Here is a 16,643-nt window from a genome sequence, read left to right on the forward strand (position 1 = left end):
ACCTCGCCCGGCTAGTTTTTGTATTTTTAGTAGAGACGGGGTTTCACCGTGTTAGCCAGGATGGTCTCGATCTCCTGACCTCGTGATCCGCCCATCTCGGCCTCCCAAAGTGCTGGGATTACAGGCTTGAGCCACCGCGCCCGGCCCATTTTAGTATTTTCAAAGAAATATCATGTCAGTAAATATAACATTATAGGAAAAAATTGTGTTACAGATGAGTAATTACATACTTTCACATAATAAGTCAACCAAAAAAGTAGAGTTCAAAACTATGTACTCTGGGCCAGGCGTAGTGGCTCACGCCTGTAATCCTAGTACTTAGGGAGGCTGAGGTGGGCGGATCACTTGACGCCAGGAGTTCAAGACCAGCCTGGCTATCGTGGTGAAACTTCGTCTCTACCAAAAATAGAAAAATGAGCCAGGTGTGGTGATGCACGCATGTAGTCCCAGCTTTTCTGGAGGCTGAGGCGTGAGAATTGCTTGAGCCTGGGAGGCAGAGGTTGCAGTGAGCTGAGATTGCGCCACTGCACTTCAGCCTGGCTGACAGAGTGAGACTCTGAAAACAAACAAAAAAACCTGTATGTACTCTGATCCTAGTTAGGTAAAAAATGCACACACAAATGACCGAAAAGATGCTAAATCTGGATAGTGAGAATATGGGTGATATTTTTTTTCTGTTTTTCTCCATTTTACAAGTACTTCAGTGAACATGTATAACTTTTGTAATAAGAGGAACAATGGTTACTTTTAGCATACATTTGTACTTAATGATCCTTTCTACCTCACATTCTGTGATCTATTTGGGAAAAGCACTCTTATTAAAGAAGAAAAGAAGGTACTTTGCAGCCAGGCATAGTGGCTCACGCCTGTAATCCCTAATTCCAACACTTTGAGAGGCAGAGGGTGGAAGATCACTTGAGCCCAGGAATTTGAGACCAGCCTGGGCAACAAGGCAAGACCCTGTCTCTACAAAAAATACAAAGAATTAGCTGGGTATGGTGGTGCACACCTGTTGTCCCAGCTACCTGGGAGGCTGAGGTGGGAGGATCACTTGAGCCTGGGAGGCAGAGGTTGCAGTGAGCTGAGATTGTGCCACTGCACTCCAGCCTGGGCAACAGAATGAGACCCTATCTAAAAAACAAAAAAACAAATAATAAAATGGGTGCTTTGCATGTATGTAACCTCTGTGTGAAGCACTAGAAACGCTTGCATCTTACCTCTTCCTCTCTATTCTGCCGTCTCGGTGAGGAGGAGAAAAAAATAGTATCCCTGTCACACTGAAAAGGAAAACAGAAGGAAAGTTGGAAGAAATGACCCGAGATGAAAAGCAAATCTGTAACAGATAGGACTTCTAAAAGCTGAATTTCCCAAATCCGAATCTAATTCAGTCTTTTGATCTTGATTAGTCCTCCTTCCTAACTGCAAGTCAAATTCGTCCTTAGAAGTCTTGAAGTCCAAGTCTTTGTGACCAGTAAGATGAAGAGCAGAGAAGTTAGGAAGTTGAAACGATGTTGCCACCATCAAATTGGATTGCCAGATTTAGCAAATAAAACTAGAGGACAACTCATAAATTTTAGGTTCAGATAAATAATAATGTTTTAATATAAGTGTACCAAATATTTAATATATATTCTTTTTTTTGAGATAGAGTCTCACCCTGTCACCCAGGCTAGAGACCAGTGGCACTATCTTAGCTTGGTGTGATCTTGGCTCACCACAACCTCTGCCTCCCGGGTTCAAGTGATTCTCCTGCCTCAGCCTCCTGAGTAGCTGGGATCACAGGCGTGCGCCACCATGCCTGGCTAATTTTTGTATTTTTAGTAGAGACGAGATTTCACCACATTGGCCAGGCTGGTCTCGTTAGTATATATTCTTATACTACAAATCTTTTGTTGTTCACGTGAAATTCAAGTTTAACTGGGTATTTGATATTTTTATCTGGCAGTTCTACCATCTGCTCTTTGCAACTGGTTGCCCTTTTTCCTTAAAGTCTCCCTTGTAATATAGTATAATAGAAAGGACAGCTGCTTTCAAATCTTATCTGTGTTTCAGATCAAATCTATCATATGGCTACAGCCATATGACCTTGGGCAAATTATTTAACTTTTTTTAATCTTCAAAATTTGTTCATAAAAACACGCACAACAAAACAAGAAATGGTGGCGTGGTTGTGGGATGTAATCTGCTTTAGGGTATCTAAGAAATCGTAAGAGAAACAAATCATGAATGGGATAAACTAGAAGACAAAGCAGGAAATTTATTTGTAACACACGTGACAAAGTTTTTGTCCTCATATAGAATTATCGTTGATACATCAAATGGAAGAATAAAATTCACACAATATTCAGCCTGTTGTTTTAGTTTGCTAGGTAAGATGGTGATAAGTCTTCATAAGTTGTTTTGAAAATTAGAAATTAGGCCGGGCGTGGTGGCTCAAGCCTGTAATCCCAGCACTTTGGGAGGCCGAGATGGGCAGATCACGAGGTCAGGAGATCGAGACCATCCTGGCTAGCACGGTGAAACCCCGTCTCTACTAAAAAAAATACTAGCCGGGTGAGGTGGCGGGCGCCTGTAGTCCCAGCTACTTGGGAGGCTGAGGCAGGAGAATGGCATAAACCCGGGAGGCGGAGCTTGCAGTGAGCTGAGATCCGGCCACTGCACTCCAGCCTGGGTGACAGAGCGAGACTCTGTCTCAAAAAAGAAAAAAAAAAAAAAAAAAAGAAAGAAAATTAGAAATTATAGATGCAAATAATATAATAGGCATATAATACATTTTCAAACCGCAGAGGCACCTATTAGAATAAAGGGTGTCTTTCAGCCATACTACCTTGATAAAATTTTGGGATTTAATGAGCGCTTTTCCTTTAACATAAGTCTTTTTTTGAAGGTATATTACCCACTGCTTTCTTTAATTATCAGAAACTGGTTAATAGTTTTTTAAAAATACGAGCATGGCTTGAGTGTGGTGGCTCACGCCTGTAATCCCAGCACTTTGGGAGGCTGGGCAGGAGGATCACTTAAGTCCAGAGTTTGAGACCAGCCTGGGCAACATAGTGAGACCCAGTCTCCAAAAAAAAAAAAATTAGCCGAGGGTGGTAGCACACTCCTGTAGTCACAGATACTCAGAAGGCTGACTTAGGAGGATCACTTGAACCTAAGAGGTTGAGGCTGCCATGAGCCACGATCACACCACTACCCTCGAGGCTGGTCAACAGCCTGGGTATAAAACACAAAAACAAAAAAAAAACAATAATAGCATAATATGACTACTTTTTTTTTTAAGTGTTCAAAATCAGTGAACTCTTGGCAATTCTATTTTGTAATTAGCACTCAATAAATCTGTTTGAAATGTTAATACTACATTTTTATTTAAAACCACAGAATTTTTTCTAATATGTTTTCTAATACATTTAAATAAAAATGTATCATTTAGTGTCTCGTTATGGTAATAAGTTATAGACTTCAGTGTAAATTTATACTGAGTCATTTTTAAAAGCCTCCACATCTTTGAACTATGATCACAGCATTCTTTTTTAGGTCATGTGCCATTTAGAAGTAAGTTTTGGTTTTGTAAATTTAAGTTAGTTACAACCAGGATAATTTTGCTTAAACTCTTTAAAATATAGTTATGTGCTTTATTTCTTGGTTGTGTGTGTATCATTTCTTGTTTCTATGTGTATCGTTTATTATTTGAACTCTTTACCCCATGTAACAAAGTGATGTTTGTTTCTTGCAAAATCTCTCTAGATGAGTACTGGCAGAATCACCCAGAACTACATGACATTCCAATATACTATGCATCATCTTTGGCCAAGAAGTGTATGGCCGTGTACCAGACATATGTAAATGCCATGAATGACAAAATCCGCAAACAGATCAACATCAATAATCCCTTTGTTTTCAAACACATTAGTAACCTCAAGGTGAGTGCTTGTGGAAGAAAGACAAGGATGGATAAAACCAAATCAGTCATTAGGAGTAGGAGGTACGAGGCCTCATGTGATGGCTCATGGCTGTAATTTTAGCCTTTTGGGCGTCCGAGGCAGGAGGATCACTAGAGCTCAGGAGTTTAAGACTGGCCTGGGCAAGATAATGAGACTGTGTCTCTATAAAAATAAAACAAAAATCGTAGGCAGTACGTGTCAGTGACTCGAACTGAATTCCTCTTGCTGGAGTCTTACCTCTTCTCTAGCCGGTGTCGTTTTTCTGCGAGAAATCAAAACTTCAGCAGCTGACATTCTTTTGTTGCTTCAACAGATTTTGCCACTTGCCCCAAGTAGCCGTGTGTTCTCAGTATTTATAATACTTATCTCTTGCTGTAGGAATAAAAAGTTCTGAGGAGAAAAGTATCTTCTATTATGTATTTAAGTTTCTCTTCTCACTCAAACCAAATCATCTTTTTGATTAGTGCTGCAAATTCTATATATGAAAATTTTAATATACTTTTCTAGAAGCATTCAATAAAATCTGATTTTATTTAATTTAAAAAATACTGTTTAACTCAATTGATGCTTGAATCATAATAAAATAATTGATATCTGAAATAATTTAAAAGTGATCTTCCAGTTGTAAATAGGCTTTGTTCATAAAGTATATATTTTAAGTTAACTGCTTAAGGATTATAGACAAGTTCTCCCTAGAACAGCATTAAACCTTTTGGTTTCCAGGCCAGCTCAAAATATTCATGGAGCACGCAAAGCCTTTGTGAGTCTTTGGGAATATTTTTTCAGAGTTGTGTCTTGGGTAGATCAAGACCCATTTGACTCTTCCTTTTACTTTCTGCCTGCCTGCTAGGCACTGAAGATGGTCCTGATGGTCCTGATGGCTCTCCAGCTACCAGTAGAAGGTTTTGAAGATCAGCGTGAACTGACTGCTTTTATTACTTGGTTTTCTACCATTCCTAGCGTAAACTGCGTAGGAACTTGGTAACTGAACTTAAAATGTGTACCGATCTTGTGAAGGCCCTTTCAGTAGTGTGATTAATCTCTTCCTTAGCCTGTTGTTATTCTTTAAAAAGAAACAATGCTTTGTCAGCTGCTGGTAGCTAACATACTTTTCCCATTCTGTTTTCTCTCTTAGAGCATGGATCATTTTGATGACATTGGTCCCAGTGTTGTAATGGCCTCCCCAGGCATGATGCAAAGTGGCTTATCCAGAGAGTTATTTGAAAGCTGGTGTACTGATAAGAGGAACGGTGTCATTATAGCAGGATACTGTGTGGAAGGGACACTTGCCAAGGTCAGTTATAGTCATAGGCTATTGTGTTATTCCTAATCAGAATTACGGAGGTGGTAGGGTCCTCACAGGTTTTTGCACTGAAGTAATTCTTTAAATAGTACAAGTTTTGATTTTTAAAAATGAGGATGAGAATAGGTAGCTAGATATGAGCGTAGGATGTGGAATTATGCAGACACTGAATGGCATAATGAGGTCCCAGGTGATTGATGTACAAATTAAAGTTTGAGAAGTGCTCATCTGGTTGCAAGTAGTGAATAATGGACAGGAACCTATTTGAGACAAACACGTGAATACCCTCCCTCATCTCATGAAGAACAGGTTTACTAATATGTATGATCTTTTTTTTTTTTTTTGAGATGGAGTCTCGCTCTGTCGCCTGGGCTGGAGTGCAGTGGCCGGATCTCAGCTCACTGCAAGCTCCGCCCCCCGGGTTTACGCCATTCTCCTGCCTCAGCCTCCCGAGTAGCTGGGACTACAGGCGCCCGCCACCTCGCCCTGCTCATTTTTTGTATTTTTTAGTAGAGACGGGGTTTCACCGTGTTAGCCAGGATGGTCTCGATCTCCTGACCTCGTGATCCGCCCATCTCGGCCTCCCAAAGTGCTGGGATTACAGGCTTGAGCCACCGCGCCCGGCCTGTATGATCTTAAAAAGCTGTAGAATGTGTTTGGGTTGACCACTTTCTACTGTTATGAAACATTGATTTTCAGCTCTTAGGGATGTAGAAATTGTAGAAAATACATGCAGAATTTGAGAGGCAGTTTCTGAGCATCCAGGTATCACATTCTCATCCTCTTAGCATTAACATCTATTTTACTTTTAAAAATATAACATGATTCTTTATTTTGATAATCTTTATTACTTTACCTTGTTCTATAAAGTTCTTTAGTGGCAATGTTGTATTTAAAATAGATTTCCAGGCTGGGTGCAGTGGCTCACACCTGTAATCCCAGTACTTTGGGAAGCCAAGGTGGGCAGATCACCTGAGGCCAGGAGTTTGAGACCAGCCTGGCCAACATGATGAAACCCTGTCTCTACTAAAAATACAAAAAATTAGCCAGGTGTGGTGGCGTGTGCCTGTAATCCCAGCTATTCGGGAGGCTGAGGCAGGGAGAATTGCTTGAAACTGGAGGCAGAGGTTGCGGTGAGCCAAGATTGGCGCCACTGCCCTTCAACCTGGATGACGGGGCAAGACTCCATCTCCAAAAAAAAAAAAAAGAAAGGATTTCCAGGCCTGGCACGGTGGCTCACACTTGTAATCCTGCACTTTGGGCGGCCACAACGTGTGGATCACTTGAGCTCAGGAGTTCAAGACCAGCTTGGGCAACATGGAGAAATCCCATCTCTACAAAAAATAGAAAAATTAGCCAGGCATGGTGGCACATGCCTGTAGTCCTAGCTAGTTGGGGGACTGAGGCAGGAGGACTGCTTAAACCCAGGAGGTTGAGGCTGCAGTGAGCTGAGATCGCACACTGCATTTCAGCCTGGGTGACAGAGTGAGACCCTATTTCAAAAAACAAAGATTGTCAGAATAGAAATGTATCCACATATCTGGGAAATGACTTTGGAGAGCACAAGAATAGTTGGGATACAGGTTTGTCTTTCCAGGCATGAGAGTTATGATTCTCACTGACAGCACACCAGATAGATGAGTTTTAGCTAATTTGTTTACTTTTCTCATTAAATGTTTGCTTGATTGAGAGCATGAGTATTTGATATTTACTGAGTCAGTTATATTAGAATGATTTTGTGCTGAAGGTCCTAAATTTAACATGAGTTTATGACTGCATGAAAAAATGAAAATCTACCTTTACGTTTATAACTGGGTAGTTTGTTATGTTATTTTTCTTCATTTTCCACAGCACATCATGTCTGAACCTGAAGAAATCACTACTATGTCTGGACAGAAGTTACCACTGAAAATGTCTGTTGATTACATTTCTTTCTCAGCTCACACGGATTACCAGCAAACCAGTGAATTTATTCGTGCTTTGAAACCGCCTCATGTGGTTAGTCTTACGAATTTGATTTATTGTACTAAAGGGAAAAGAAGTGCATACCCAGGAAACTGTGCAGCAGGCAGTTCACAAAGCAAGCATCACCACCTACTAATGCAATACCCATGGGCAGAGCCTTCCACGTGCGCTCGGGTTTGGCCTTTACAACTCCCCTTTGATTTCAGCAAGCTGCACCCTTTCTCCGTAACCAACTCTTACTCAGACCTACCAACCCCAATCCTAATGTTTTTCTATTATTTTCTGCTGCCTCTCCAATAATTTAAGAGCCAGGCTTGGAGTATGACTGCTCATTTGGATGCCAGCTCCATCTCTTACTTACTGTGTAACCCTTGGCAAGTTACTTAACCTCTCTGTACCTCATTTGTAAATAGGAATAATAATAGCTCATAAGGTTATTGTAAGGACGAAGTGAGAGAAAATATCTAAAGCACTTAATGTGGTGCCTGGCACATAGTAAATGCTTAATAATAAGAAATAGTACAAGGATCATTTGGAGAGAGGAGAAAGACAAGTCATATAATAGTATAAGTTTAAGATTTAAGTAGATATGAAATATACTATATAGCGTGGCCAGGCACGGTGGCTCACACCTGTAATCCCAGCACTTCAAGAGGCTGAGGAGTGTGGATCACGAGATCAGGAGATCAAGACCATCCTGGCTAACACGGTGAAACACCATCTCTACTAGAAATACAAAAATTAGCTGGGTGTGGTGGTGGGCGCCTGTAGTCCCAGCTACTCAGGAGGCTGAGGCAGTAGAATGGTGTGAACCCGGGAGGTGGAGCTTGCAAGGAGCCGAGGTCATGCCACTGCACTCCAGCCTGGGCGACTCTGTCTCAAAAAAAAAAAAAAAGAAATATACTATATAGCTCCTTATTAGTATATGATTTATTTATTTGTTTATTTATTTATTTATTTATTTATTTATTTTTGAGATGGGAGTCTCACTCTGTCGCCTAGGCTGGAATGCAGTGGCACGATCTCGGCTTGCTGCAGCCTCCACCTCCCTGATTCAAGCAATTCCCCTACCCTAGCCTCCCGAGTAGCTGGGATTACAGGCACACATCACAATACCTGTCTAATTTTTTTGTATTGTTAGTAGAGACAGGGTTTCACCATGTTTGCCAGACTGGTCTCGAACTCCTGACCTCAGGCAATCCGCCCACCTTGGCTCCCAAGCAGCTCTCTGTCTCAGCCTCCTGAGTAACTGGGATTACAGGTGCCCACCAACACACCTGGCTAATTTTTGTATTTTTAGTAGAGATGGGGTTTTACCATCTTGGCCAGGCTGATCTTGAACTCCTGACCTCGTGATACACCTGCCTCAGCCTCCCAAAGTGCTGGGATTACAGGTGTGAGCCACTGCACCCGGCCAACTTCTATTTTTAAGTATGATGTAACTTATTAAAAATAAATTAGATATTTTGATGGAAAGGAGGGATAAGCTGAAAAAAGTGTGTATTTTTGAATAGAAGAACACTAATGAAGCATGTGTCCATAGAAAATAGATGAAGTGGCCTTTCCAAGTGTATTGGAAAGCAGAAGAAATGGCCTTTTGTTAGTTTTGTTTGTTTGCTTGTTGTGTTTGGTTTTTTTTTTTTTTTTTGGGACGGAGTCTTGCTCTGTTGCCTAGGCTGGAGTGCAGAGGCGCCAATTTCGGCTCCTTGCAGCCTCTGCCTCCTGGGTTCAAGCGATTCTCCTGCCTCAGCCTTCCGGGTAGCTGGGGTTACAGGCACGTGCCACCACGCCCAGCTAATTTTTGTATTTTCAGTAGAGACAGGGTTTCACCACATTGGCCAGGCTGGTCTCGAACTCCTGAGAGATCCACCCACCTCAGCCTCCCAAAGTGCTGAGATTCCAGGCATGAGCCACTGCGCCTGGCCTTGCTTGTTGTTTTTTAAATATGTTTTACTGTGGTAAAATATCTAACATAAAATTTGCAGTTTTAACCATTTTTAAGTGTACAAACCAGTGGCATTAATTATATTCACAGTGTTGTACAACCATCACCACATTCTGTTTTCACAGCTTTTCATCACTCCAAGCAGAAACTCTGTACCGTTACACAGTGACTCCCCATTTCCTCCCCTCACCCTGGTAATCTCGAATCTACTTTCTGTTTCTATGAATTTGACTCTTCTAGGTATTTCATCTAAGAGGAATCATAATGCCTACGATGTTTCCAAGGTTCATCACGTTGTGGCATGTATCAGCACTTCATGCCTAAGTCATGGTCCGTTGTATGTAGACCACATGTTGTTAATCCGTTCACCTGTGGATGGACACTTGGGCTGTGTCACTTTTCAGCTAGTGAAATGGTATCTCGTGGTTTTGATTCTCATTTCTCTAATGACTAATGATGCTGAGCACCTTTTCATACAGTCTTTTGTTAGTTTTTGAGTTCTTTCTAGCATGATAGTCCTCACAGGCATTTGCCACTGGCCCTTAATGAGCAGATTATTTGGTCGAGAAAAACCACTCTCCTGTCCATAGCACCACGGTGTGTAGAATTTAGTCACAGAGTAGGCTCCTCCCAGGTGTTTCTTGTTGAATGTGTGCATGAACATCCCCAGGTTCCCAAGCCAGGGAGGCTCCTCCCAGGTGTTTCTTATTGAATGTGTGCATGAACATCCCCAGGTTCCCAAGCCAGGGAGGCTCCTCCCAGGTGTTTCTTATTGAATGTGTGCATGAACACCCCCAGGTTCCCAAGCCAGGGAGGCTCCTCCCAGGTGTTTCTTATTGAATGTGTGCATGAACACCCCCAGATTCCCAAGCCAGGGAGGAAAAGCCGTGTCGCTCTTTCTGTGTGGTGCCACCACCTCATCCTCAGCCCATTCCATCCCGTCGCTCTCTGGTTCTACTTCTGCTGATAGTTTAAGTTCCTGGGTTGAACTTCATGCTCATTTTCCCGTAATAACTGGCTCTAGCAAAAGTATAGCTGCAGGATAAAATTGCAACACTAGTAGTGTTGGTGGCAGCAATCAGTACTAGCTTACATTGATTATGTACCACATGCCAGGCACCGTACATGTGTTTTATATGAACTGACTTGCTTAATTTTCATGACCGACAGCTGTTCTGCAGATGAGAACACTGAGGCATGAAATCACTTGGTCAAGGTTACACAGCATTATAATAAGCAGCAGCACCAGGATTCTGCTCAGGCAGCCAGGCCCAGGCCCTTCCCCACCAAGCAGTAAGCCCTGCCACGTGCTGGTGCTGGCTATGCCCAGCTACAAGCCATCTACCATGTGTGAGATGCTACGAACAATCTATCTTGGCCGGGCACAGTGGCTCAGTCCTGCAATCCCAGCACTTTGGGAGGCCGAGGCAGGTGGATCACTTGAGGCCAGGAGTTCAAAACCAGCCTGGCCAACGTGGTGAAACCCCATCTGTACTAAAAGTATAAAAATTAGATAGGCGTGGTGGTTCACACCTGTAATCCCAGCTACTTGGAGGCTGAGGCATGAGAATCTCTTGAACCTTGGAGGCAGAGGCTGCAGTGAGCCAAGATCACGACACTGCACTCCAGTCTGGGCTACAGGGTAAGACTGTCTCAAACAAACAAAAAAAAAAGAACAATCTGTCTTGTAAGATAGAATTTACAAAAGTGAATGAAAAGGGACTGGTAGCTAATGCTGTTGTTGTAAATACCCTCTAAAATATATCATTTGGGGCTGGGCACAGTGGTTCATGCCTGTAATCATACCACTCTGCAAGGCTGAGGTGGGAGGACTGCCCAGAAGTTTGACACCAGCCTAGACAACATAGTGAGACCTTGTCTCTACAAGAATAAAATAAAACTAGCCAACCATGGTAGCTCATGTCTGTAGTCCCAGCTACCTGGGTGGCTAAGGTGGGAGGATTGCATAAGCCTGGGAGATTGAGGCCACAGTGAGCCAAGATTATGCCACTGCACTCCAACCTGGACAGCAGAGCAAGACTCTGTCTTTCAATAAAGAAATACATAAAGTAATAAAATGTTCCATTTGGTTCTGAAATATTTTATTAGGACAGGCACAGTGGCTCACACCTATAATCCTAGTACTTTGGGAGGCCAAGGTGGGAAGATCACTTGAGCCCAGGACTTCGAGACCACCTTGGGCAACATGCAAGACCCTGTCTCTACAAAAAATACCAATATTAGCTGGGCATGGTGGCATATGCCTGTAGTCCTGGCTATGTCAGAGGCTGAGGCAGGAGGATTGCTTGATCCCTGGAGGTTGAGGCTGCAGTGAGCCATGATCACACCAGTGTAATCCAGCCTGGGCAACAGAGTGAGACCCTGTCTCCAAAAATATATAAATATATGAGGTAGGCCAGGCTCGGTGGCTCACGCCTGTAATCCCAGCACTTTGGGAGGCCGAGGCAGGCAGATCACAAAGTCAAGAGTTCGAGACCAGCCTCACCAACATGGTAAAACCCCGTCTCTACTGAAAATACAAAAATTAGCCAGGCATGGTGGTGTGCACCTATAGTGCCAGTTACTCGGGAGGCTCAGGCAGGAGAATCGCTTGAACTCAGGAGGTAGGGGCTGCAGTGAGCTGAGATCACGCCACTGCTACACTCCAGCCTGGGCAACAGAGCAAGACTCCATCTCACAAAAAGAAAAAAAAGGAAACTATGGGTGTTTTCTAAGACAGTGGGGTAGCAATAGTTTTGTACAAGTCATAGGCATTTAAAACTAGAAGAGATTACAGAAGTCAGCCCTTTACCACTATGAACATAGAAGCAGTGAAACATGGAAAAGGCATGTATCTCATTAGTGACAAAGACTGGAGTAGAAAAGAAGTTTCTTGGCTGGGTGCCGTGGCTCACCCCTGTAATCCCAGCACTTTGGGAGGCCGAGGCGGGTGGATCACGAGGTCAAGAGATCGAGACCATCCTGGCCAACATGCTGAAACCCCGTCTCTACTGAAGATACAAAAATTAGCTGGGCGTGATGCCACGCACATGTAGTCCCAGCTATTCGGGAGACCGAGGCAGGAGAATTGATTGAATCTGGGAGGCGGAGGTTGCAGTGAGCTGAGATCGCGCCACTGCACTCCAGCCTGCCAATAGAGCGCAACTCCACCTCAAAAAAAGAAAAAGGAAAAAAAAAGTTTCTTTACTCTTTGTTCAAATAGTACCACATAAGGATCTTTTAAAGCCAAACAGAATGAATATGTGTATACAAGTTGAATTGGCTGGAGGTCCTAGTGGTAAAGTTTCATAACTTCCAAGTATGTCTCTATTTCATATACTTAATTAATTCAACTCAGGACCATGATTAATCTGAATAATGTTTCCCTATATTCTTTTAACATTTATTCTATGTAGATTTTAGTCCATGGAGAACAGAACGAAATGGCCAGATTGAAAGCAGCACTGATTCGAGAATATGAAGATAATGATGAAGTTCACATAGAGGTCCATAATCCTCGGAATACAGAAGCAGTGACCTTAAACTTCAGAGGAGAAAAACTAGCCAAGGTAAAAGGTTATGGCTCCTGTCTATCCGATCCGTGTTTTTTCTTCATGAAAGACTGTACTTCATAAGAAAATAGATCTTTAGTCAAAAGAATATGCTTATTTCTGTCTACTTGTTGTACTACAGGAATTTTATCCTTATCCTTTCTGGCTGCTTTTGCTTCTGGCCATTCATTTCTTCAGGTGGAAAATGTTCAGCTTGATTAGATCTTAATGCAGCTGAATCTCATAGATCTTTAATCCACATCTCCACTTGCTTTTCCTTCCCACATCTGAGGGTAAAGAACTGTTCCTTACTGTTTGTTACTGTAGCCATGTATGTTTGTGTAGATATGATGGAATATATGGAAACATTTTCTTTTTAAAAATTAATCAGCCAGGTACAGTGGCTCATGCCTGTAATCCCAGCACTTTGGGAGACCAAGGCGTGTGGATCACTTGAGGTCAGGAGTTGGAGACCAACCTGGCCAACATGGTAAAACACCGGCTCTATTAGAAATATAGATATTTTTTAAAAAATTTAGCTGGGCATGGTTGCAGGTGCCTGTAATCCCAGCTACTTGGGAGGTTGAGGTGGGAGAATCCCTTGAACCCGGGAGATGGAGGTTGCAGTGAGCTGTGATTGCGCCACTGCACTCCAGCCTGAGTGACAGAGTGAGACTCTGTCTCAAAACAAACAAAAAAGAAGTAATCAACCCTGGGCACGGTGGCTCACTCCTGTAATCCCAGGACTTTGGGAGGCCAAGTCAGGTGAATCGCTTTAGCTCAGGAGTTCAAGACCAGCCTGGGCAACATGGTGAAAGCCAGTTCTATGAAAAATACAAAAATTAGCTGGGTACGGTGGCATGTGCCTGTAGTCCCGGCTACCCGGGCGGCTGAGGTGGGAGGATGACGTGAGCCCAAGAGGTTGAGGCTACAGTGAGCCATTGCCCTGTCACTGCACTCCAGCCTGGGTGACAGAGCAAGACCTTGTCTCAAAAAAATAAAAAAAGAATTAATCATTTTTCAGTGAAATGTACTGCTTTCAGAATTTGAAGTTGAAATAGGTAAGGAAAGCCTGAGCTGCCTTTTTAGAGGGATGCTGTCAGAAGTCTGCATCTTTACTTCTGTTGATCATAACTCCTTTAGAAATACTTCTAAGGGAAACTTTTAAAAAATTACATATAGAATTTTAAATTTTTAAAAGCGAATTGAAATCAGTATGTTGAAGAGATACCTGCAACTCCCATGTTCTGTTTTTTTGTTTTGAGATGGGGTCTCACTCTGTTGCCCAGGCTGGAGTGCGGTGATGCATTCATGACTCACTGCAGCCTTGACCTCCCTAGGCTCAGCTGATCTCCCATCTCAGCCTCCCAAGTAGCTGGGACTACAGGCACAAATAATTTTTTTTTTTTTTTTTTGAGAAGGAGTCTCATTCTGTTGCCCAGACTAGAGTGCAATGGCGCGATCTCGGCTCACTGCGACCTCCACCTCCCAGGCTCATGCAATCCTCCTACCTCAGCCTCCTGATTAGCTGGGATCACAGGCGCCCACCACCACACTCGGCTAATTTTTTTTTGTATTTTTAGTAGAGACAGTGTTTCACCACATTGTCCAGGCTGGTCTCAAACTCCTGACCTCAAATGATCCACCCATCTTGGCCTCCCAAAGTGCTGGGATTACAGGCATGACCCACCATGCCCAGTCTCAGGCTTAAATTTTTAATGATTTAATTGAAGGCTTAAATATCAACATATGGGCCAGGAGCTGTGGCTTACGTCCATAATCCCAGCACTTTGGGAGGCTGAAGCAGACAAATCATCTGAGGTCAGGAGTTCAAGACCAGCCTGGCCAACATGGAGAAAACCCTGTCTCTACTAAGGATACGAAAATTAGCCAGTTGTGGTTGTGCGCAACTGTAGTCCCAGCCACTCAGGAGGCTGAGGCAGGAGAATCGCTGGAACCCGGGAGCCGGAGGTTGCAGTGAGCCGAGATCATGCCACTGCACTCCAGCCTGGGCAACAGAGCAAGACTCCATCTTGAAAAAAAAAAAAAAGTTAATAGCAACTTTACAACACACTTTTAATACATAATGAGCCAAACCTGCAGATGCTAATTAATGAATATCCTTTCTTGAAGGTGAATTGGAGGAAAAAAAGAAATTTTTTTTCTTTTTTGAAGGTGAATTGAAGGAAAAAAAGCAAAACTTAGGGTATGAGGTTTTTGTTGTAAATGTTTGCGGTTACTCCTGAGTCTTACTGTTCAAAACTTCTCAGGGGCCAATTTAATAGTATTTTCTTATACCTGTAGAAAATATACTCATTTGAGAATCTAGAACTCTATTTCCCATCCTCCACTGCTGGTGGATTTGTGGGAAGAAAAAATAAAGTTTTGCAGTCAGACAGTTTAGAAGATGAACTGAGTTCTGGAAAAGCTGGGTTTCTTATTGAAGTGTTCTGTTTCTCACCCATGATTTTAATGGTTTAAAATCATTACCTTTAGTTGTTTTTCTCTCTCAAGTACAACATCACTGTATTAAAATTAGTCTCCTAGGAGCAAAGGTTCTTTTCTGAAAGCTACCGACAATTAAGGAGAAAATAACCCTAAGAAATCCTATGAAATACAACCCTCTGTGTTTATAGTTGTGAGAACAAGTATAGCACTGCCTGGTTGCTGTTTGCCCTTACTTGCTTAAAGGTAAACAAGTATGGAACACACTGCGTTTATTCCCTTGAGCTCATTTATGTGCAGTTGAGAGATGTTGTATTTAAGAATACTGGGTTTCAGTCAGGCGTGGTGGCTCACACAGTAATCCCCACTCTTTGGGAGGCTGTAGCAGGCAGATCCCTTAAGCTCAGGAATTCAAGATCAGCATGGGCAACATGGTGAAACCCCATCTCTACAAAAAATACAAAAAAAAAGGTGGCCGGGCGTGGTGGCTCAAGCCTCTAATCCTAGCACTTTGGGAGGCTGAGACGGGCAGATCACGAGCTCAGGAGATCGAGACCATCCTGGCTAACACAGTGAAACCCCGTCTCTACCAAAAAACTACAAAAGACTACCCGGGCGAGGTGGCGGGTGCCTGTAGTCCCAGCTACTTGGGAGGCTGAGGCAGGAGAATGGCGTAAACCCGGGAGGCGGAGCTTGCAGTGAGCTGAGATCCGGCCACTGCACTCCAGCCTGGGCAACAGAGCGAGATTCCATCTCAGAAAAAAAAAAAAAAAAAAAAGCCAGGTATGGTGGTACACATGGTGAGCGATGATTGCACCACTGCATTCCAGCCTGGGTGACAGAGTAACACTCTGTCTCAGAAAAATAAATAAATGAAACTTTTTTTTTTTTTTTTTGAGATGGAGTGTCACTCTGTCGCCAGGCTGGAGTGCAGTGGTGCAATCTCAGCTTACTGCAACTTCTGCCTCCTAGGTTCATGCCATTCTCCTGCCTCAGCCTCCAGAGTAGCTGGGACTACAGGCACCCGCCACCAGGGTCAGCTCAGCTAGTTTTGTGTATTTTTAGTAGAGACGGAGTTTCAACATGTTGGCCAGGATGGTCTCAGTCTCTTGACCTCTTGATCTGCCTGCCTCGGCCTCCCAAAGTGCTGGGATTCCAGGCGTGAGCCACTCCGCGCAGCCATACATGAGACTTTAAAAATGAATAGTGGGGCTGAGTGTGGTGGCTCACACCTGTAATTCCAACACGTTGGGAGGCTGAGGCGGGTGGATTACCTGAGGTCAGGAGTTCGAGACCAGCCTGGCCAATGCAGCAAAGCCCCGTCTTTACTAAAAATACAAAAATTAGCCGGGCATAGTGGTGGGTGCCTATAATCCCAGCTACTTGGGAAGCTGAGGTGGGAGAATCACTTGAACCTGGGAGGCAGAGGTTGCAGTGAGCTGAGATTGTACCACTGCATTCCAGCCTGGGCGACAGAGTGAGACACCGTC

At 43.3% G+C, this 16,643-nt stretch overlaps 1 protein-coding gene across 1 annotated transcript in view; it reads left to right on the forward strand.

Annotated features, from left to right (window-relative positions):
• CPSF3 (cleavage and polyadenylation specific factor 3) overlaps positions 1-16,643 on the forward strand; it is a 52,854-nt gene that overhangs the window by 14,358 nt on the left and 21,853 nt on the right. Inside the window, exons 8-12 of the mRNA XM_017853226.1 lie at positions 3,748-3,923; positions 5,080-5,238; positions 7,099-7,245; positions 12,574-12,758; positions 15,345-15,399. Coding sequence (XP_017708715.1) covers positions 3,748-3,923; positions 5,080-5,238; positions 7,099-7,245; positions 12,574-12,758; positions 15,345-15,399 — 722 coding nt within the window. The remainder of the gene's footprint in view (positions 1-3,747; positions 3,924-5,079; positions 5,239-7,098; positions 7,246-12,573; positions 12,759-15,344; positions 15,400-16,643) is intronic.

This window comes from Rhinopithecus bieti, unplaced genomic scaffold (genome assembly GCF_001698545.2).
Source record: "Rhinopithecus bieti isolate Rb0 unplaced genomic scaffold, ASM169854v2 scaffold_1530, whole genome shotgun sequence".
In the NCBI taxonomy this organism is placed as follows: Eukaryota; Metazoa; Chordata; class Mammalia; order Primates; family Cercopithecidae; genus Rhinopithecus; species Rhinopithecus bieti.